Below are 24031 nucleotides of genomic sequence, written 5' to 3'. Positions count from 1 at the left end.
AGCACTGTCTTTTCCTGGGAGTGGGAAAAAACCTCTTGTCCCCATTCCTGGCTCCTCCTCATTCCATGTTCTCCGACCCCCGTCACCCAAACTTTGGGTCTCTGACCCCTGGACTGGTCTCCTCCGGCTGACCCAGAGCACATGCAGCAGGACCAAACCCGACCCCTGACCTCTCCATGACCTTGAGGTACCACTCTAGAGAAGGTGACTGCAGAGTCCTCTGACTCTCTCATATCCCCCATGGGAAAGACTGTGGGGTGGGGTCAGCAGCCCCTCCCAGGGACATCACCCTCCACCTTTAGAGTAGTAGAGCCTGACTGTCCAAAGGCAACTGCTTCATCCTTGAAGGGGATCAGAAGCGGGCGGAGGAGATGACAGTATTCCAAAATACCAAGTCAGCCCTGAAGAAAGAGAAGTGGAGATGAAATCATTGGCCGGAAGTGGAGACAGTCTGCTGTGTGAAAGACCACATTCCAAATAGGGAGGGTTCCAGAAGTTCTGGAATGGCAGCTCCAACTCCTCCTTTGAGGAGTGATCTGACCTTTCACAGGATCAGTCTGAGGGGCTGGTTGTAGACCGAGGGGACAAAACAGGTTGTTCACATCAGATGCAGCTGTTCTGTAGAGAACGTTCCCTTCATTGGCAACTCTTGAGGTGTGGCTCGTGCCTGACTCCTTCCATTTGTCCACCAGTCGTGCAGCCGTCAGTCGGGTCCCTAGTGTCTGAGTTCATTCCCGCTGCTGTAACAGAGCGTCAGAGAAAGGCTGCTTCGACAACAGCAATTACTTCTAGTTCTGGAGGCTGGAAGTCCCTGATCGTGGAGCCAGCACGCTTGGCTGCTGAGGAGGCCCCTTTCCCAGGCTGCAGGTGGTGCCTTCTCCTTGCATCTTGTGACCCGGAGAGAGGGAGAGGTTTTCTGGGGTCCCTTTCTTGAAGGCACTCATCTGTTTCATGAGGGCTTCACCTCGTGACCCTGCGGACCCCCAAAAGGCCTTACCTCCTAACAAGACCATACTGGGTGCTAGGTTTCATTGTAGGATTTGGGGGTGGGCAGTCAGTCTGTAACACCCAGCATCCTCCAAAAGCAGCTAGTGGGGTTTGGGGTTAATATTTCAAAATACTCATCTTTCAGATCCCGGAGGAGTTTCAGACCATTGTACTTATCGTTGTTCCAGCGATCCCATATCTGGCAAGTGGAAGCACCACCTCATTGGCCCCTGGGTCCTTCCCACGTGTGCCCACAAGCAGTTCCTGTCACTTCCTTACTTTTGGTTATAGGAAGATGCTCCAGGATCACGATGCACCTCCTTCCCCCAACAGGGCATAGCCACTTCTTCCTGAAGGATGTCTGGATTCTTTGGAGGGAAGTGTTCCTTAGCGTCCTCAGTGAGGGCAGTACCTATGCTCATTGCTACGGGCTTTATTGTTCCCAGCCCCTGGCAGCGAGAACATAGAAATTTTTAATGAGCGTCTTGATTTCAAGATAAACTATAGATTCCCATGCAGTGTTAAGGATGTGTTATTTACTGAGGTCCCACATAAACTCGATTCCAGTCACACCTCCGAAACTATACTACAACAGCACAACCAGGAGGAGGGCATTCCCACAGTCAAGATCCATTTCCAGCCTTATAAGGATCTGTCAAGATCTTTCAGAGCTACACCACTTACCCTGTCCCAAGCCCATCCCGCACTCCCGAAAGCCACTGTTCTCCATTTGTCTAACTTTGTCCTTTGAGGAATGGCATATAAATGGAATCCTACACTGAGTGATCTTTCGGATTGGCTTGTTTCACTCTGTAATTCTGTGGCGATTGGTCCACGCTGTGTGTGAACCACTGAGTGCTCCTCCTGGTGTCTGCACAGAGCTCCGTGCCTCCGGTGTGACCCAGTTTGAGTCATTCACCCCCTGGAGCACCTCTGGGACTTTGTCCCCCAGCTGCTGGCTGATACAAGCAAACCTGCTACAAACGTAGGTGTTCAGGCTTCTGCGTGAACACCAGTCTCCCCTGCTGTGAGAAATGCCCAGGACTCCATGGCTGGGTTGTATGGTAGCAGCTCTTTGAGAGTTCAAAAGAAGTACAAAAAATTTAAAAAAATAAAAAAAACAAAAGAAGTACAGAACTACTTTCCACTGTGGCCCCGCCATCTTCCATCTATAGGAGTAGGGAAGGAACAATGCATTTCTGCATGCCTTTGTTCCCTGTGCCATTGTCAGAATTTTCTCATTCAGCCATGCTGACAGGCGTGTGGTGAGAGTACCTAAGGAATTTAACTTTCATTATGCAATAGCTAATGGTGTGGACATCCTTCCATGTGCTTGCTCACTTCCCATCTCTTCACGCTTTCTGGTCACTTGCTGATTTCTTTGGTTTTCCCGTGGAGACTGGATCAGCAGCTTCCTGCAGCCCTGGAGCGCAGGTGGAGCCTTTCTAGACCAGGCGGGCTGCCCTCACCTGATGGCAGCTGACCATTAATCTGCACCCTGGACGGCGGTGCAGGAGGCCATGACAACTTCCCAGGAAGTACCCGCTCAGACCCTAGTACACTGTGGACTGCAGTGGACAGGTGCATCCCATAACTCTCGCCCAGCGTCCACTGCGTCTGCGTCTGGCGCTGGAGGATCTCCACCCAGCTTCCTTTGCCTCCTTGATGGCACCTGTGGAAAACCCGACAGCGGATGCGGAGTCCTGGAAAGCACCTGCGGCCACCCAGCCCCACAACAATGACCGAGATCCCGCCCAGCATCCTCTGCACCCTATAGGACACCTGGGGCAGCTGCCCAGCCTACGGCCTCCTGGAGGATGTCTGCAGAAGTGCCGCCCAGAGTACGGATTCCTGGACAGCGCCCTCTGCGGCCCCGCCCTGTGTCCATGGCTTCCCAGACTGCGCCTGATGCCACTTCTCCCTACAACGAAGTCTTAGAGGAGAATCCAGCATCCACTGCGTCCTGCATGAAGCCTGTGGAATCCCTGCCTGACCTCTACAATATCCCGGAGGGTGCCTGCTGACGCTCTGCTCAGCTTGTGAGGCGTCCTGGAGGGCGCCTGCAGCCTCTAGCCCCTCGACAACATCCTTGGAGGGTGCCTGCGAAGGACCCTCCCACCACAAAGGCCCTGGAGGCATCCTCGGCCCCGGGAGCTAGGCATGCTGGAAGCCCCTTGGAGCGTCTGGAGGGCCCTGTAAGGCGCTCGCGGAAGCCTCGCCCATCGTCGCCTGCGCCTTGATCGGCACCTGCGTCCCAGACGATGTCCTTGGAGGCCGCAATCTGTGTCTGTGGCCGGTTGGATGATGACTTCCACCTGCCCCTGGAGAGGTCCTTGGAGGCCCCGCCCAGAATCCACGGCTTCCTCAACCACGCCTCAGGAAGTCCCGCCCCACGGCGGCGTCCTTGCAGAAGGCCCGCTCGCCCCTCACCTTTGCCCTCATCCTGGATGGCGGCTGAGGAAGCCCGGCTCCATGACGACGTCCTTTTAGATGGGTGTCCCCCACCATCTTTTTCCTCATCGTCGTTGGCGGCTGAGGAAGCCCCGCCACATGGCGACCGCTTTTTGTGTGGGGCGGTGCCTGAGGAATTCCCACCCAGGCTCCACTGCCTCCTGGAGGGAGTTCAGGCCCAGCGTCTACGGAGTCCTGGACGGCGATAGTGGAAGCCCCGGCCCACGACGACCTTCTTGGAGGAGGTCACCTCCGCCCAGCGTCTCCAAGCTCCTGGTCGGCGTCTGTGGAAGCCCCGTGCAAGGGCAACGTCTTTGGAGGAGCACCCCCAGCCCAGCATCTGTGGGGCTCTGGACGACGCTGTGGAAGCCCCCCTACGCCGCTGCTCGTGGAGGAGACCCCGTCCTGCGTGTCCGCGCTTCCGGAGGGCGTCTGTGGAAAGCCCGCCCCACTGTGGCGTTCTTGCCGGAGGCCCGCGGAGCGTCGCGTTCTTGGCGGCGCTTGTGGAGGCCCCGCCCCACGGCGACGGATTTGTAGGAGCCCCCGCCCAGCGTCTGCGAGTCGTGGACGGCGTCCGTAGAGGCGAGGCCCGGGTTTCTGCGCGGTCCTGGGCCACGGCGCTGGAGTATCCCCAGCCACGCCGCCGGCCCTCCCGAGCCCCGGCTCTCGCGGGCCCGTTAGTGCGCGTCCCGTCCGGTTTGGATGTGGGGCGAGTCTAGAGCTGCCCGTCCGCGGCTGGGTGTTCCCGCGGGCACGCAGCCGGCCCCGGAGGCCGTCGGGGTTGTTTCGGGGTGCGCCGCTGGCGCCCCCCGCACTCTGTTAGCCTGCCCCGCGGTCCCGACAAGCGTCTAGTAGGAGCCTGTCCGCAAGTTTCGCTCCTTCCGTGGACAGCGGCCTGGCCCTCGGAGTTCCTGAACGGGCCGAGCGTTGGTGCGGGGACGGCCTTTGGGCTGCGGACCTGGAAACGGGTCGGCGGCGCCGGTGGGGAGGAGAGCCGTGGCAGCCCCGCGCTGCCGTCGGGTCTGTGAAGCGGCGCTTCTCGCCAGCGGCGGCGCGGGCGAAGCTGGGGAGCGCCGTCGGGTCCCTGTCTGCGGAGGAGCCTCCCTGGGACGCGCGGGGAACTGCGGGGAAGCCGTGCATCCGTTCCAGCAGGCTGGCGTCTTCTCACCCAACACCAGGTGTGTCTTTGCGCTTCTTTCCATGCCGGTTGATGTCATTCACCTGCGTCCCGTAGTTCTCAGGATACGAGGCCTGTGGGTGTTTTAGGAGACGGAGCTCACACTCCAGGTTTTGAAAAATTGTAAATGATGCGGTCTGTGTAACTAACATGGTCGTGAGTTGTTTACTGCTGTCTACAGCAGTGCGTGGTTTGTTTCTTTCTAAGATTTTATGTATTTGAGGGGCGCCTGGGTGGCTCAGTGGTTTGGGCTGCTGCCTTCGGCTCAGGTCATGATCTCAGGGTGCTGGGATCGAGCCCCGCATCGGGCTCTCTGCTCCGCAGGAAGCCTGCTTCCCTCTCTCTCTCTCTCTGCCTGCCTCTCTGCCTACTTGTGATCTCTGTCTGTCAAATAAATAAATAAAATCTTTAAAATTAAAAAAAAAAGATTTTATGTATTTGAGAAAGTGCGTGTAGGAGCGGTGGGAGGTGGCGAGGGAGAAGTAGGCTCCCCAGTGAGCGGGGAGCCCGGTGCTGAACGTGATCCCCGGACCCCGGGATCAGGACTTCAGCTGGAGGCAGACGCTTCACCGACTGAGCCACCGGGCGCCCCATATTTTTTCCTTTTTTATGTCGATCTTGTATCATGCGACTTTGCAGAACTCGATTTGCATCTAAGGGTTTGGCGTTGTTGTTGCTTTGGGTGTTTTTTTTTGTTTTGTTTAGGATTGTTTGGTAGGTCCTTTTTTTTTTTTTCCTACATAGTCAATCACACCGTCCGCAAATAAGAATAGTTTGATTTTTTCCCCCGTTCATTTCGCATGTTTGTATTTCCTTTCCTTGATTGATTTTATTGGCCGTGTTGAAGTCCGGTGGTGAGAGCAGATACCTTATACCATTTCTCGGGGGAAAAGCATTCTGTCTCACCTAGTAGGTGAATTAGGCCTTCTTACTGATGAATTTTATCAAGTCTAGAAAGTTCCTTCTCTTGTTTTGCTGAGGGGGCGTGGTTTGTCGTGAATGGGTATTGAGTTTTGTTAAATGAATTGCCTGCATGGATGAATGCAGTCATGTACTCTTCTTAGGCTGTTTCTTAGGAGGTAATGAAGTACGTTGAATTTCACTTAGGAAACAAGTCTCGCAGCCCGGAACAAACTCCATCTGTTCATGCTGTGTAATCCTTTTTATTTATTGGTGGATTGTGTTTACTCAGATTTTGTGGAGGATGTTTGAGCCTGTATTAGGTCTGTTGGCCTGCAGAATTTTTGAGGTACAGTCTTCGTCAGGTTTTTTTAGTACTTCAAGGTTACATTAGCATCACGTACTTCAAGAAGTGTTTTGTTGTTGTTTTGGAAAAAGCATATATACATTGGCATTGGTTATTTTTAAATAGTTTTTTTAAGATCTTTAGAGAGAGAGAGCATCGGTGAGCCAGAACATCAGTGGAGGTGGGGATTGGGTGGGGGTGAAGGGCAGAGGGGGAGGGAGAGGGATTTTGAGAATCTCTTATGTAGACTCTGCTTTGAGCAGAGTCTGACCCGGGACTCCATCCCACAGCCCTGAGGTCAGACCTGAGCAGAAACCAAGAATCGGACACTCGACCAACTGAGCCACTCAGGTGCCCCTGATTATTCTTTAAATTTTTGGCGCAATTTTCCAGTGAGACCTTTAGAGAGTGAGGGTCTCAAAGTTATGGAATAAATTTGCATAATAGTTGTTGAGCTATTTATATTATTTTTATTATCCTTCCCTCCCTCTCCTGTAACCCAAGGCAACCACTCTCTCCATAGTTTTGCCTTTTCTGGGATGTTGTCCAATTGGAATCATAGGAAATGGAGCCTTCTCAGATGGGTTTCTTTCACTTAGTAATACGCATTTAAGATCACTCCATGTCTTGTCATAGCTTGATATTCCCCCTTTAAAAAAACTTATTTACTTGTTTTAGTTTCATAGGTAGAGCTTAGTGATTCGTCAGTTGCACATAACACAGAGAGTGCTCATTACATCCTGGGCCGTTCTCAATGCCCATCGCCCAGTTACCCCATCCCCTCACCTGTATCCCCTCCAGCAACCCTCAGTTTGTTTTTTATAGTTAAGAGGCTTTTATGGATTGTGTCCTCTCTGATTTCGTCTTATTTTTCCTTCCCTTTCCCTATGTTCATCCATTTTGTTTCTTAAATTCCTCATATGAGTGAAATGATATATTTGTTTTTCTCTGACTTGCTTCACTTAGCATAATACTTTCTAGTTCCATCCATGTTTTTGCAAATGGCAAATATTTTATTCTTATTGTTGGCTGTGTGATATTAACGTTCATGTTTATATACCACATCTTTATCCATTCATTTGTGGATGGACATCTGGATTCTTTCCATGTTTTGGCTGTTGTGGATATTGGTGCTGTAAACATTGGGGTGTTTTTATCCCTTGGAACACACTTGTATCCTTTGGATAAATACTTAGTAGTACACTTGCTGGATCATAGGGTAGTCTTACCAGATAAAAGGCAAGTATCCAAAATCTATAAGGAAACTCAAACTCCCCAAAAACAAATAATCTAGTCAAAAGTGGTCAGAAGACATGAACAGATATTTCTCCAAAGAACACATAGAAACAGCCAATAGACACGTGAAAAACTGCTCAACGTCACTTAGCATCAGGGAAATACAAATCAAAACCAACAGAGAGATACCACCTCACACCAGTCACAATGCCTAAAACTAGCTACTCGGGAAACAACAGATGTTGGCAGGGATGTGGAGAAAGGGAAGCTCTCTTACACTCTTGGTGGAAATGCAAACTGGTACAGCCACTCTGGAAAACAGTATGGAAGATCCTCAAAAAGTTAAGATTAGAGCTATTTTTTTGGGGGGGGGAGATTTTATTTATTTGAGAGAGAGCATGTGAAAGAGAACGGGGTGGGGTGGGGGCTGTAAGGGCCTATTTAGCCAGAGCAGCTCCATCCTGCCCCTGCCCCCCACCTTCAGGGAACTTACTTAAAGACAAGTCCTGGAAACCAGTCCCAGGTAACAAAGCCCAAATACAAGGGTGGGTCAGGCCAGGTGGAGGTATTCAATCAGTGGGAGCACATACTGTCTCCTAGCTACTAAGGAGTATGGGTCTCGTCCTTTGGGTGCCTTTTGGGCACCCATTCTGACCAAGGTGATAGGCTGGTTCAAATGTCTACTATCCGGTAAATTGTAATTCAATTGGTCACTTATGTGTGACCTAGCAGGACTGTACAGCTTTCTTTGTGTTAGAGTCTCATTGGCCACCTGTGTGTGGCCAGGCCCAACCACATGGCCTTTGCCCTTAAAAGCTAGTCTGTAAGGCAAGAGGTCTCTTTGCAAGAGACAGCCCTGGCCGATCAGTTTGATTCTTGATGCTTGGCGCAAAGTAAAGCTTTGCTTGACCTTCGCTTTGTATCAGTCTCGCTCCTTTGACCATGGACCCAACAGGGGAGAGGGGAAGAGAGAGAAGCAGACTTGAGCAGGGAGCCTGTCAGGGAACCTGATCACAGGATCCCGAAATTATGACCTGAGCCAAAGGTAGACGCTTAACTGACTGAACCATCCAGGCGCCCTCCCTCCTTTTTTGGAGGGGGGGGCCCACTGAATGACATGCCATTATATGGATTTGTCAGCTTGTTTATTCATTCATTTACTGACAGATGCTTTGGATGGTTCTTGGAGGTAAAGCTGCTGTAGACACCTGGGTGCAGGTTTTTGTATGGACTTAAGTTTTGGAGTTGTGTGTGACTACCACACGAAGTGTGATTGCAGGGTTGTATGATTAAGAGTACATTTAATTTGATAAGGAACTGCCATATTGCCTTCCCTTGAGGTTTTAGTGTTGTGCATTGATACCAGCAGTGAATGAGAGTTTGTTACTCTCCATCCTGTCAGCAGTTTGTGCAATTAATGTTTTGTATTTTTGCGGTTGCACGGGTAGGTAGATGCGTGGTAGTAGTTATTGTTGATTCAGTTTGCAATTCCCTAAAGACAGGTAAAACTGATCATATTTTATATGCTTATTTATTTGTATGTCTTCTTAGGTGAGATGTGTGTTTGGATTTTATAAGATTACATTTTTAGTTTTTTTTTTTCCTAGCGTAACAATATTCATTGTTTTTGCACCACACCCAGTGCTCCATGCAAACCATGCCCTCTCCAATACCCACCACATGGTTCCCCCAGCCTCCCACCCCCCGCCCCTTCAAAACCCTCAGATTGTTTTTCAGAGTCCATAGTCTCTCATGGTTCACCTCCCCTTCCAGTTTCCCTCAACTCCCTTCTCCTCTCCATCTCCCCTTGTCCTCCATGCTATTTGTTGTGCTCCACAAATAAGTGAAACCATATGATAATTGACTCTCTCTGCTTGACTTATTTCACTCAGCATAATCTCTTCCAGTCCCGTCCATGTTACTACAAAAGTTGGGTATTCGTCCTTTCTGATGGAGGCATCATACTCCATAGCATATATGGACCACGTCTTCCTTAACCATTCGTCCGTTGAAGGGCGTCTTGTTTCTTTCCACAGTTTGGTGACGGTGGCCATTGCTGCTATAAACATTGAGGTACAGATGGTTCTTCTTTTCACTACATCTCTATCTTTGGGGTAAATACCCAGGAGTGCAATTGCAGGGTCATAGAGAAGCTCTATTTTTAATTTCTTGAGGAATCTCCACACTGTTTTCATTGTGGGTGATCACATAAGCTGAGATCTACTCTGTCAGAAAATTTTTGAAATGTATAGTGCAGTATTAACTGTAAGCAAAAATGATGTACAGCAGAGTTCTTGTATTTCATGTTGTGTAACCAAAACTTTCTACCTGTTGACAGCAACTCTTCATTTTCCCCTCCCCAACCCTGTCAACCAACATTCTGCCTTCTACTTCTAGAAGATTGACTAATTGAGATCCCCTCATGCAAGTGGAATCATGCATTAATCCCCCTTTTGTGACTTAGTTTGAGCATAATGTCCTTCAGGCTCATCTCTTGTTGAAAATGCCATGATTTCATCCCTTTCAAGGCTGAGTAATATTCCATTGTGTGTAAATGCCACATTCTTTTTATCAATTCATCTGCCAGCAGACTTTTAGGTTATCTCCCTGTCTTGCCTGTTGTGAATAATACTACAATGAATGCAAGAGAATAGATGTTTCTTTGAGATCCTGATTTCAATTCTTGGATAATTACTTTGAACTGCTGGATCATATGGTAATTATGATTTTAATTTGGGGGGACCTCCATACTGTTTTTTTTTCCATACTGTTTTTTTTCCAACACTTACTTTTTGTTATTTTTTAAAAGGTTTATTTATTTGTTTGAGAGAGAGGGAGAGAATGAGTGGTGGGGCAGGGCAGATTGGGGGAGAGAGAGAGAAGCAGACTCCCTGTTTAGTAGGAAACCTGATATGGGGCTCTATCTCAGGACCCAGAAATCACTATCTGAGCTGATGGCAGCCACCCAACCAACTGAGACACCTTGGAACCCTCTATTTTTTGTTGTTTTTCTTTTTATTTATTTATTTTAAGATTTTGTTTATTTGACGCGGGGGCGGGGGATGTGTGCGAGCACACACAAACAAGGGGTATAGCAGGGAAGAGGAGAGGCAGGCTCTCTGCTGAGCAAGGACTTCTGCTGTGTGGGGCTCAGTCTAATGACTCTGGGATCATGACCTGAGCTGAAGGCAGATGCTTAACTGACTGATACATACAGTCACCTCTGTTACTGTTAGTTTCTTATTTAAATTCAGTTAGTCAATATATAATACATCATTTGTTTCAGTTGTAGAGTTCAGTAATAAGTTGTGATTAACACCCAGTGCTCATCACGTCACGTGCCCTCCGTATTGCCTGTCACCCAATTAGTCCATTCCCCTACCCACCTTCCCTCCAGCAACCCTGTTTGTTTCCTATAATTAAGAGTCTCTTACGGTTTTTCTTCCTCTCTGTTGACTTCCCATACAGTTTTCCCTCCCTTCCCCCATGATCCATACTCTTTTCCATGGTAGATGCACCTGTCTCCACAACAGTGCACAAAGATTCCAATTTCCTCACATCCTCATCAACAATGGCTATATTATAATGGCCATTCTACAGTGTGGGAGATGATATCTCATTGTGCTTTTCATTTGCATTTTCCTGATGATTAGAGATATTGAGCATCTTTTCATGTACGTGTTGAGTATTTTTCTTTTTTGGAAACATGTCCATTCAAGGTCTTTGGCCATTTTCAAATTGGGTGGCTTTTTTTGTTTGTTTTGTGTGTGTGTGTGTGTGTGTGTGTGTGTGTGTGTGTGTTTGCAGTTCAGTTGTCTGTGTTTATATGTTTTTAAGGGTTTTTTTGGGTTTGTTTTTAAAGATTTTTTATTTATTTGACAGATGGAGATCACAAGTAGGCAGAGAGGCAGGCAGAGAGAGAGAGAGAGAGGAGGAAGCAGGTATCTTGCTGAGCAGAGAGCTCGATGTGGGACTCGATCCCAGGACCCTGAGATTACGACCCGAGCCGAAGGCAGAGGCTTTAACCCACTGAGCCACCCAGGTGCCCCTGTTTTTAAGGTTTTAATCCCTTATCATATACCTGGTTCCTGGTTCAAAAATGTTTTTCCCACTCCATAGGTTGCCAGTACTCCCTGTTGGTTGTTTCCTCTGCTTTGTAGTTTGATGTAGTCCCACTTACCATTTTTGTTTTTCTTGTGTGCTTTTTGTGTCATATCCAAGGAATCATTGCCAAGACCACTATCATGCAGCTTTTCACCTATATTCCCATCCAGGAGATGTATGGTTTCAGGTCTTTTTTTTTATAACTTCGGTTCATTTTTAGTTGATTTCTATGTGTGGCCATCAGAGAGGGTTCCTTTCTCATTTTTTTCCATTTAAAGATCAGGTTTTAGGGGCGCCTGGGTGGCTCAGTGGGTTAAGCCACTGCCTTCGGCTCGGGTCATGATCTCAGGGTCCTGGGATCGAGTCCCGCGTCGGGCTCTCTGCTCGGCGGGGAGCCTGCTTCCCTCTCTCTCTCTGCCTGCCTCTCTGTCTACTTGTGATTTCTCTCTGTCAAATAGATAAATAAAATCTTTAAAAAAAATAAATAAAGATCAGGTTTTCCCAGCATCAATTTATTGAACAGACCTTCCTTTTCCCAATTGTGTGTTGGTGGCATCCTTGTTGAAGATGAGCTGACTGTAAATGTTTTGGTTTATTTCTGAGCTGTTGTGTTCCATTGGTCTAGGTGTCTGTTTTTTTTTTTTTAAAGATTTTATTTATTTATTTGACAGAGAGAAATCACAAGTAGATGGAGAGGCAGGCAGAGAGAGAGAGAGAGAGAGAGAGGGAAGCAGGCTCCCCGCTGAGCAGAGAGCCCGATGCGGGGCTCGATCCCAGGACTCCAAGATCATGACCTGAGTCGAAGGCAGCGGCTTAACCCACTGAGCCACCCAGGCGCCCTAGGTGTCTGTTTTTACGCCAGTACCATACTGTTTTAATTACTGTAAGTTTATGATCATTTTTAAAATTTTTAAAATTTAAAAAAATTTTTTTAAAAAGCGTGAGGCCTTTAGCTTTGTTTTTCTTTGTCAATATAGTTTGGGATCTTCAGGGTCCTGTGTAGTTCTGTATGATTTTCAGGTTTGTTTTCTCTTTTTCTATACAAGTGCCATTGGGATTTTGATAGGGACTGCATAGACTCTCTGGACTGCTTTGGATAGCTTTGATATTTTAATAATAGTAAGTCTCTGATCCATGAACATTAGCTATCTTTCCACTTAGGTGTCTTCTCTGCTCTCTTTCACCAATGTTTTAAACTTTTCAGTGGACGAGTCTCTCTCCCCCTTGGTTAAGTTTACTCCTAAGTATTTAATTTTATTGGATGCTCTTGCAAATGGGATTATTTTCTAAATTGCTTTTTAGGATAGTTTATTGACAGTGTGTAGAAACCAAACTGATTTTATTTTTATCTCCTGCTTCTTTACTGACATTGTTTATTAGTTCAGATTGTTGCTGGTGCTGTTGCTGGTGTTTTTTCTGGCCTCATTAGGGTGTTTTATTTAAAAGATGCTCATTGTCAATGCAAAAAGTTTTTGTTTTCCTTCTCAATGTGAATATTGTATAGCTGTTTCATATGTTGTTTTTCTGGCTAGTGTTTGGAGTACTATGTTGAATATAAGCGGTGGAAGTGAGTGTCCTTGCCTTATTCCTGATGAGAGAAAAAGTTTTCAGTTTTTCACAAGTGAGTGTGATGTTTAATGTGGGATTTTCACCCATAAACTTTCTTATGTCGAGGTAATTTTTTTCTGCTTTGTTCAGAATTTGTATCATCAGATGTGCTGAAATTTGCCAGAGCTTTTTCTTCATCTGTCAAGATGATCAGATGAATTTTTATCCTTCATTCTGTAAATGACCAGTGGTCACATTGATTGCTCTTCATATATTGAACTGTCTTCACACCCCAGGGACAAATCCCACATGACCCTGGTGTATGATCCTTTAATGTGCTGTTGAATTCTGTTTGCTAGTATTTTGTTCAGGATTTTCCATCTGTGTCCATCTAGGATATCAGCCTGTAGATTTCTTTGTGGTGTTTTTGGTTTTGGTATCAAGGTAATGCTGACATCATAAAATGAGTCTGGAAGTGCTCACCTTCAGTTTTCTTTGGAAGAGTTAGAGAAGGATTGGTGTTAATTCTTTCTTAAGTGATAGGTAAGATTCATAAGGGAAGCCATCAGGATCTGGCTTTCCCCTGTTCAGAGGTATTTGATGCGGGATTCAGTCTTTCTCTTAGTTATAGATCTGGTCAAATTTGTATTTCTTCATTATTCCACTTGGGTATATTTTACATTATTTTTGGAATTTATCTATTTTATCTAGGTTATCCATGTAATTTTTGTAATGGTCTCTTGTGATCCTTTATATTTGTGTCATTGGTTTTAATATCTAGTTGTACATTTCTGATTTTATTTGAATTGTCTTTTTTTCTTATTTGGTATAGCTAAAGGTTTATCACTTGTGATAATCTGGGGTACCTGGGTGGCTCAGTTGGTTAAGTGTCTGCCTTTGGCTCAAATCATGATCCCAGGGTTCTGGGATCGAGCCCCACATCAGGCTCCCTGATTAGCAGGGAGTCCGCTGCTCCCTCTGCTCCTCCCCTGTGCCTTGTTCTTGAGCTCTCTCTTTCTCACAAAAATAAATAAATCCTTTTTTTATCTTAAAGATTTTAATTTACTTATTTGACAGAGAGATCACAAGTAGTCAGAAAGGCAGGCAGAGGGTGGGGGAAGGAGGCTCCGTGCTGAGCAGAGAGCCCGATGCAGGGCTCAATCCCAGGACCCTGAGATCATGACCTGAGCCAAAGGCAGAGGCTTAACCCACTGAGCCACCCAGGTACCCCATCTTTTTTAAAAATTGGAGGAGGAAAAAAGACTATTCTTTCTTGAGGTTGATCTGGCTGTTTAGAGTCTTTTGTAGTTCCATACAGATTTTAAGATTGTTCTATTTTTGTGGACTGTGCCTTTGGAATAGAGATTGCATGGAGTCTAGATTCCTTTGGTAGTGGGGACATTTAATAAATGTTAATTCTTCCAGTCCATGAAGTCATGATATCTTTCCATTTATTTGTTTTCTTCAATTACTTTCACTGATGTCTTACAATTTGCCGGATACAGTTCTGTTCTCTCCTTGGTAAAATTTATTCTTATGTATTTTATTCTTTCTGATGCAGTCATAAATGGGATCACTTTCATAGTCTTTTTCTTTGATAGTTCATTATTAGTGTATAAAAATGCAGTAGATTTTTGTATATTGACTTTGCTGCAATTTTGAATTCCTTTCTTCATTGTAGTCGTTTTTTAGTGGCATTGTTAGGGTTTTCTATGTATGATATCATGTAATTTGGAAATACAGTTTGCCACTTTCTTTTTTATTTGTATGCCTCATTTCTTTTTCTTGTCTAACTTCTCTGACTAGAACTTCTAGTACTATATTAAATAAAAGTGTCAAGATTGGGCATCCTTGTCTTGTTCCTGATCTTGCAGAAAAAACTCCACTTCTCTGTTGGGTTGTCATTCAGTGACTTTGTTATTAAGTTAAGTTCTCTCTGTACCTACTTTGTTGACCTTTTTTTTTTTTTTTTTTAAATCATAAATGGTTGTTGAATTTTGTCAGACGCCTTTTCTGCATTTATTGAGAAGATCACCTGGTATAATGTAGTTAATGTTAATGTGGTTTATGTTGTTAATATGATGTATCTCATTGATATATTTTGGATGTTAAATCTTCCTTGCATCCCTAAAATAAATCCTTCTTAATCAGATGTTATGGTCCCTTTAACATATTGTTGAATCAGTTTACCAATATTTTGTTGAGGATTTTGGTATCGATTTTCTTTATGGATATTGGTCTGTAATTTTCTTTCCTGCCATCTTTGCCTAGATTTGGCATCAGGGTCTCAGAAAATGAGATCGGGAGTATTACTTATTCTTGTATTTTGTTTAGTTTCTTGATTTTTTTCCTGTTGTCTTTTTGGTTGCTTTTTTATTTATTTCCACAGTGATCTGTATCGTTTCCTTCCTTTTACTAACTCTGGGCTTTGTTCTCCTTTTTCTAGTTCTTTGTGGTGCAGTGTTAGATTGTTTATTTGAGATTTTCCTGGTTTTGTGACATAAGCATTTATCTTTATTACTATTCCTCTTAGAGCTGCTTTTGCTGCATCCCGTAAGTTTTGTTTTGTTGTGTTTTCTTTACTGATCATCTCCAGGTCTTTTCTGACCTCTTTTGGTTTCTTCTTTGACCCAATGGATGTTCAGTAGCATGTGATCTAATCCGCGGTTACCTGTGAATTTTCCAGTTTTCTTGTAATTGATTTCTAGTTTCATGCCATTGGTTGGAAAAGATTCTTGATATGATTTCAGTTCTCTTAATTTTGTAAATTTTTGTTTTGTGCCCAACATGATCTGTCCTGGAAAATGTTTCATGTACGATTGAGAAAATCATGTCTTCTCTTGCTTCTTGATGGAATGATCTGTGTATGTCTAGAAAGGCCCATGTGGTCTGAAGTGTCATTTGAGTCTCATGTTTCTTTACTGATTTTTCTGCCTGGATGATGTATCACTGATGAAAGTGGGATTTTGAACTACCCTTCTATTATTTTATTGTTTTATTTATTTTATTGTTCATATTATATTGTTTATGCTTATTTTTTTATTTCTCCCTTTAGGCCTTTTAATATTCTTTTTGTATATTTAGGTGCTCTTCTGTTGGGTGCATAACTATTTACAAATATTATATCCTTATGTTGGATTGACCACTTTGTCACTGCATATTGACCTTCTTTGTTTCTTATTACATATAGTCATTGTATTAAAAAGTAATTGTCTGATAGAAGTATTGCTATCTGAGCTTTATCTTGGTTTCTGGTTGCATGGAATATTTTTTCAGTTTGTGTGTGTCTTGACATCTGAAGTGAGTCTTCTGTAGGGTATTATGGGTATGGATGGGTAATGTTTTTGTGCTTTAATTTTTGTAACGTTCTTCTTTTTATAACATTGGGATGACTTTTTTCTTCCAGATTCTTGAACTGTAAATTGGGATTGAGATTTTAAAATTTTTATTATTTTTTTAAAATTCATTTTTCTTTTTAAAATAATTTTTATTTAAATTATTTAAATTTAATTAACAAAGATTGCATTTGTTTCAGAGGTGGAGTTCGGTAATTCATCAGCCTTATATAATATGCAATGCTCATTATATCATGTCCCCTCCTTAATGTTCATCACCCAGTTACTCCTTCCCCCACCCCCAATCCTTCCAGCAGCCCTCAGTTTGTTTTCCTATAGTTAAGAGTCTCTTATGACCTGTCTTCCTCTGATTTTTCTTGTTTTATTTTTCCCTCCCTTCCCCTATGATCCTGTTTTATTTCTTAAATTCCACATGAGTGAGATTATAGATAATTGTCTTTCTCTGAATGACTTAACTTTGCTTAGCATATATCCTCTGGTTCCATTCATATTGTTACAAATGGCAAGTTTCATTTTTTTGATGGCGGAGTAATATTCCATTGTGTATATTGTATCTTTATCCATTCATCTGTTGGTAGTCATCTGGGCTCATTCCAGAGTTTGGCTATTGTGGACATTGCTGCTATAAACATTGGGGTGCAGGTGCCCCTTCAGATCATTACATTTGTAACCTTGGGGTAAATACAAGGTAGTGCAATTGCTGTGTTGTAGGTTAGGTCTGTTTTCAACTTTTTGAGGAACCTCCACAGTGGTTTCCAGAGTGGCTGGACCAGTTTGCATTCCCACTGATAGGGTAAGAGGGTTCCCCGTCCGCATTCTCATCAATATCTATCATTTCCTGACTTCTTAATTTTTGCCTCTCTGACTGTTGTGAGATGGTATCTCATTGTATTTTTTTTTTAAGATTTTATTCGTCAGAGTGCACAAGCACACAAGCAGAGGGAGTGGCAGGCAGAGGGAGAAGCAGGCTCCTTGCCAAGGAGCCTGATGCGGGACTGGATCCCAGGACCCTAGGATAATGACCCAGGGGCAGATGGTTAACTACTGAACCACCTGGGCATCCCTAATTGTGGTTTTGATTTGTATTTCCCTGAAGCCAAGTGTTTTGAACAGTTTTTCATGTGTCTGTTGGTCAGTTGTATTTCATCTTTGGAGAAATGTCTATTCATGTTTTCTGCCCATATCTTGACTGGATTATTTGTTTTTTTTGTGTGTGTTGATAAGTTCTTTATAGATTTCAGATATTAGCCGTTTATTTGGTAAAACTTCTGCAAATATTTTCTTCTATTCTGTCAGTTGTTTTTTAGTTTTGCCGAATCTTTGCTGTGCAAAAGCTTTTTATCTTGATGAAGTTGCAGTAGTTCATTTTTGCCTTTGTTTCCCTTGCCTTTGGAGACACATATAGCGAGAAGTGCTTGTGGGTAAGATCTCAGAGATTGCTGCCAGTGTTCTCTAGGTTTTTGATGGATTTCTATCACACATTTAGCTCTTTCATCTATTTTGAGTCTGTTCTTTTGTATGGTATAAGAAAATGGTCCAGTTTCATCCTGCATGTGGCTGTCCAATTTTCCCAACACCATTTGTTGAGACACTGTTTTTTTTCCATTATATATTCTTTCCTGCTTTGTAAAATATTAATTGATCATAATTTGAGGGTCCATTTTGAGGTTTTCTATTCTGTTCCATTGATCTATGTGTCTGTTTTTGTGCCAGTACTATACTGTCTTGATGATTACAGCTTTGTAGTAGAGATTGAAGTCTGGAATTGTGATGCTACCAGCTTTGGTTTTCTTTTTCAACATTCTTCTGGATCTTCAGGGTCTTTTTTGGTTCCATACAAATGTTAGGATTATTTGTTCCAGCTCTATGTAAAAAAGTTGATGGTATTTTGATAATGATTGCATTTAATGTGTAGATTGCTCTAGGTAACATAGACATTTTCACAATATTCTTCCAATCCATGAGCATGGAATGTTTTTTTTATTATTTTTTTTTGTCTTCCTCAATTTCTTTGAAGAGTGTTCTGTAGTTTTCTGAGTACAGGTCTTTTGTATCTTTGGTTAGGTTTAAATCCTAAGTATCTTATGGTTTTGGTTGCAATTGTAAATGGGACTGATTCCTTAGTTTCTCTTTTTTCTGTCTTGTTGGAGTATAGAAATGTAACTGATTTCAGTGCATTGTATTTATATCCTGCCACTTTGCTGAATTCCTGTGTGAGTTCTAGCAATTTTGAGGTGGAGTCTTTTGGGTTATCCACAAAGTATCATGTCATCTGCAAAGAATGAGAATTTGACTTCTTTCCTGATTCATATGCTTTTTATTTCTTTTATTTAATTGCTGAAGCTAGGATTTCTAGTACTGTGGTGAACAACAGTGGTGAGAGGGGACATCCTTGTCATGTTCCTGACCTTCCTGAAAAATTGAGAGCTTTTCCTCACTAAGAATGACATTCGCTGTGGGCTTTTCATAGATTGCTTTTATGATACTGATGTATATTTCCTCTATCCCCATGTTGTGAAGAGTTTTTATCAAGAAAGGATGCTGTACTTTGTCAAATGCATTTTCTGCATCTATTGAGAGGATTGTATGGCTCTTGTCCTTTCTTTTATTAATGTAGTATATCACACTGATTGACTTGCAGATATTGAATCACCCTTGCAGCCCAGGAATAAATCCCACTTGGTCGTGGTACATAATCCTTTTAATGTACTGTTGGATCTTGTTGGCTAGTATCTCTGTGAGAATTTTTGCATCTATGTTCATCCAGGGATATTGGTCTGTAATTCTCCTTTTTGGTGGGGTTTTGTCTAGTTTTGGGATCAAGGTAATGCTGGCCTCATAGGAAGAGTTTAAACGTGTCCTTCCATTTCAATTTTTGGAACAGCTTCAGAAGGATACGTATTATTTCTTATTTAAATATTTGGTAGAATTCCAAGTTCTACCAAAGAATTTGGGGACGCCATCTGGCCCTGGGCTCTTGTTCGTTGGAAGATTTTTGATTACTACTTCAATTTGCTTACTGGTTATGGGTCTGTTCCGGTTTTTCTGTTTCTTCCTGGTTCAGTTTTGGTAGTTTATATGCCTCCAGGAATGCATCCATTTCTTTCAGATTATCTAATTTGCTGGCATATAATTGCTCATAATATATTCTTGTAATTGTTTGAATTTCTTTGGTATTGGTTGTGCTCTCATTTTTCATTCATGATTTTATTAATTCAGGTCCTTTCTCCCTGGCTAGGGGTTTTTCAGTCTTATTAATTCTTTCAAATAACCAGCTCCTACTTTGTTGATCTGTTCTACTGCTCTTTTGGTTTCTATTACATTGATTTCTGCTCTGATCTTTATGATTTTCTCATCTCCTTTTGGGTTTAGGCTTTATTTTCTGTTCTTTCTCCAGCTCCTTTAGGTGTAGGGTTAGGTTGTGTATTTGAGACCCTTCTTGTTTCTTGAGAAGGCTTGTATTGCTATATATTTTCCTATTATGACCACCTTTGCTGCATCCCAAAGATTTTAAACAGTTGTATTTTCATTTTCATTTGTTTCCATGAATTAAAAAAATTTTTTTTTAAATTTCCTGGTTGAGCCATTCATTCTTTAGTAGCATACTCTTTAGCTTCCATGTGTTTGAGTTATTTGCAACTTTTCTCTTGTGATTAAGTTCTCGCTTCAGAGCATCGTGGTCATGCTCTGGTCATGCAGGGAATGATCCCAATCTTTTGGTACTAGTTGAGATCTGATTTGTGACCCAGGATGTGATCTATTCTGGAGAATGTTTCATGCACAGTAGAGAAAAATGTGTATTCTGTTGCTTTGGGATGGAATGTTCTGAATATATCTGTGATGTCCATCTGATCCAGTGTGTCACTTAAAGCCTTTATTTCCTTGTTGATCTTTTGCTTAGATGATCTGTCCATTTCTGTGAGGGGGTGTTAAAGTCTCCTACTATTACTGTATTATTGTTGATGTGTTTCTCTGATTTTGTTATTTATAGGTTTATATATTTGGCCACTCCCATGTTAGGGAAATAGGTATTTAAAATTGTTATATTTTCTTGTTGGACAGACCCTTTAAGTATGAAATAGTGTCCTTCCTCATCTCTTTATTATAGTCTTTATTTTAAAATCCAATTTGTCTGATACAGAAATTGCCACCCCAGCCTTTTTTTCCCCCTAAGATTTTATTTATTTGACAGACAGAGATCACAAGTAGGCGAAGCAGGCTCTCTGCTCAGCAGATGTGGGGCTCAATCCCAGGACCCCAGAACCCGACCTGAACTGAAGGTAGTGGCTTAACCCACTGAGCCACCCAGGTGCCCCTCAGCTTTCTTTTTGATGTCCATTAGCTTGGTAAATGGTTTTCCACTCCCTCACTTTAAATCTGGAGGAGTCTTTGGTCTAAAATGAGTCTCTTGCTGACAGCTTATTGATGGGTCTTGTTTTTTTATCCATTCTGATACCCTATATCTTTTGATTGGGGCATTTAGCCCATATACGTTCAGGGTAACTGAACTCTTGAAATTGAACTCAACTATTGAAGTTGAACTGAACTATTGAAAGATAGGAATTTAGTGCCATTGTATTGGCTGTAAGGTGACTGTTACTGTATATTGTCTCTGTTCCTTTCTGGTCTACTGCTTTTAGGCTCTCTCTTTGCTTAGAGGACCCCTTTCAATATTTGCTGTATGGCTGGTTTATTGTTTGAGAATTCTTTTAGTTTTTGTTTGTCCTAGAAGTTTTTTAATCTCTCCTTCTATTTTCAATGACAGCCTAGCTGGATATAGTATTCTTGGCTGCATATTTTTCTCATTTAGTGCTCTGAATATATCATGCCAGTTCTTTCTGGCATGCCAGGTCTCTGTAGATAGGTCTGCCAATCTAATATTTCTTCTGTTGTAGATTACAGACCTCTCGTCCTGAGCTGCTTTCAGAATTTTCTCTTTGTCTTTGAGACTTATAAGTTTTACTATTAGATGGCAGGATGTTGACCTATTTTTATTGATTTTGATGGTAGTTCTGTGTGTCTCTGTGCGCCTGGATTTTTATGCCTGTTTCCTTCCCCAAATTAAGGAAGTTCCCCACTATAGTTTGCTCCAGTATACTTTCTCCTCTCTCTTCTTCTGGGATCCCAATTATTCTAATACCGTTTCATCTTATGGTATCACTTATTTCTCGAATTCTCCCCTGTGATCCAGCAGTTGTTTACCTTTTTTTCTCAGCTGCTTTATTCTCCAACATTTGGTCTTCTGTATCACTATTTGTCTCTTCTGCCTCATTTATCCTAGCGGTAAGAGCCTCCAATTCTTATTGCACCTCATTAATAGCCGTTTTGATTTCAGCTTGGTTAGAGTTTAGTTCTTTTATTTCTCCAGAAAGGGATTCTCTAGTATCTTTTATGCTATTTTCAAGTCCAGCTGATAATTGTCATTCTGAACTCTAGTTCTGACATCTTACTGATATCTGTATTAATTAGGTCCCTGGAAGTTGGTACTGCCTCTTGTTTTTTGAGGTGAGTTTTTTTCTGTTTTGTCATTTTGTACAGAGATACATAGGTGAATGGGAGAACAAAATGCTAAAAGGGTAACAGTGACCCCAGAAAAATATACACAAAACAAGTCAGAAGAGACTTGAAACCTGGGGGAGAAGGAAAAGAAAAGCTCTGTTCTAGTAACAGAGCCACACACTAGATTTTTGGTGTATTTTGGTCTGTTAGAAGAAACTGTATCCCAAAGTTTTAAAGAAAGAAAAAAATATATACAAAAATGAGGGTAAATATGAAAATTAAAAAAGATTTTTAAAAAGGAATTATTAAGTTCAGAAGCTGTTTGAAAAAAGAAAGAAAAAATCAAACAAAAAAATGGCAAGGGGACAGAATGTCATCAGGCAGGAGACTAGAACAAAGCCATACACTAGATTTAATGTATGTATATATTCTGGTCTGTTAGAAGAAACTATATCTCAAAATTATAAAGAAAAAGCGTGTACACACACGCAGACAGACACATACACATACATATATACACACACACAAAAACTAAGGTTAAGTATAATGACTGCATAGAATGGGACTGTAAAAATGAAAACTAAAAACGATTTTCAGAAAGGAATTGATAAGATGTTAGTTAAAATAGGAAAGAAGAAAAATTGAAGAAAAAGAAAAAAATAAGGAAAATTTTAAAAATTAACTTAAAAAGACTAACAAATCATGGGGAAAAAAGCTGTGAATTCAGTGTGCTGTATTCCCCTACCACGGGAATTTTGCAGTTCTTATTGATTGGTAAACTTGGTCTTGGCTGGATGTTCCTGGCAATCTTCTGGCTGAGGTCACCGTTGCAGAGATTCTCAAATGTCCTTGCCTGAGGCGGAATTGCACCGCCCTTGCCAGGGACTAGGCTAAGCAGTCTGCTCTATTTTGCTCTCGGGAGCTTTTGTTTCCTGAATGCTTTCCACAGAGCTTTGGAAGACCGGAATGCAAGTGGCGGTCTTCCAGTCCCCAGCCTGGAGGAGCCAAGAGCTTGGGGCCCCACTCCTCAGTGCGCCCTCGGGGAAAAGCAGTCAGTCCTTCCCGTCTCCTTGGTCTCCAGCCGCACTCCATGCTCACCTGGCCTGTGACCATGCTTTTCTGTCCCTGGCACATGACCCCATTTGGAGTCTCCAAATCCAGCAGATTCCTGTGGTGTGCTGCTCCTCCCCAGGGAGGAAGGGGAGTCTCCCCAAATCTGCCACTCCTGGGGCTGCTCAAAGAGCAGTGGCCCGACTGTGCCTTGAATCTCAGTTTATGGCAACCCTGAGCTGACAGACCACTCCTCGGCTCTGTCTCTGCAGCCACTTCCCCACTGCAGTACCTGGGAGCTCTGCTACACTCTCAGGCATTCCTGGTCTTTCTGTGACCCCGAGGGTCCTGAGACCACGCTGTTCCAGCAGGGATTCCACTCCCCACTTAGCCACTGGAGCGAGGTCCCTCCACGGAGCAAACTTCTAAAAGTTCAGATTTTGTGCTGTGCTGCTCTCTCACTTGCCGGTAGCTGGCTGACAGACTCCCTCCCCACCGCGGTCTGGCTTCCAGTATGTCGCCTCAGATTTACTTCTCTGCACGTCCTATCTTCCAGAAAGGGGTCACTTTTCTGTTCATAGAATTGCTGCTATTCTTTTTTGCGATCTCTTGTTGAATTTGTAGATGTTTAGAATGGTTTGATCTGTCTAGCTGAATTCCTGGGACCACTTGAAACTTAGGTCTCCTACTCCTCTGCCATCTCGCTCCTCCCTTAGACTTCCGTGGTTTTGCACTTTGCATTTTGGTCTGTGATCCACTTTGAGTTGACTTTTTGTGACAGGTGTAAAGTCCATGTGTAGATTAACTTTTTTTGCATATGAATGTCCAATCGTTTCAACACCATTTGAGGAAAGAGTATCTTTGCTCTATTGCCTTGCTTTTTTTTTCTCTTTTTCCCTCGTTTCCACTTACAGCTTTTCTTGACTCATTATCCTCTCGCTGTCTGCTTTTGTGTGTTGTGCTGATTTTTGAATGAGATATTTTGGTAGCTTTCTTATGTTTTTTTTTTTTGTGTGTGTGTGTCTCTTGTGTGGCCATTGTTGTGGTTGTCACTGGCTTTACATATAAGATGAACTAGTCATAGCAATCTATATTAAAAGCAACTTAAATTTGATCACACAAAAACCTTACACTTGTACTGCTTCCTTCCCACACTTTATGTTATTGATGTCACAAATCACATCCTTTTAAAAAATATTTATTTATTTATTTATTTGTTTATTTTATAGAGAGAGTTGGGGATGTGGGAGAGGCAGAGGGAGAGAAAAACTTAAGTAGACTCTGCACTGAGTGCAAAACTCAGGCTTACGACCCTGAGATTGTGACCCTGTGCCAAAACCAAGAGTTGGATCCTTTAGTGAGCAGCTGCCCCCAGGC

The 24031-nt window shown here is 43.1% G+C and overlaps 1 protein-coding gene across 1 annotated transcript in view; it reads right to left on the bottom strand.

The window, feature by feature from the left end:
• Positions 1–4602: 4602 nt before the first annotated feature.
• The window catches only part of WNK2 (WNK lysine deficient protein kinase 2), a 155336-nt gene continuing 135907 nt past the window's right edge, over positions 4603–24031 (bottom strand). The window contains exon 28 of the mRNA XM_059410148.1: positions 4603–4689. Within this exon, the coding sequence (XP_059266131.1) occupies positions 4603–4689 (87 nt within the window). The remainder of the gene's footprint in view (positions 4690–24031) is intronic.

This window comes from Mustela nigripes, chromosome 9 (genome assembly GCF_022355385.1).
Source record: "Mustela nigripes isolate SB6536 chromosome 9, MUSNIG.SB6536, whole genome shotgun sequence".
NCBI lineage: Eukaryota > Metazoa > Chordata > Mammalia > Carnivora > Mustelidae > Mustela > Mustela nigripes.
This window is presented reverse-complemented; position numbering and strand designations above follow the sequence as displayed.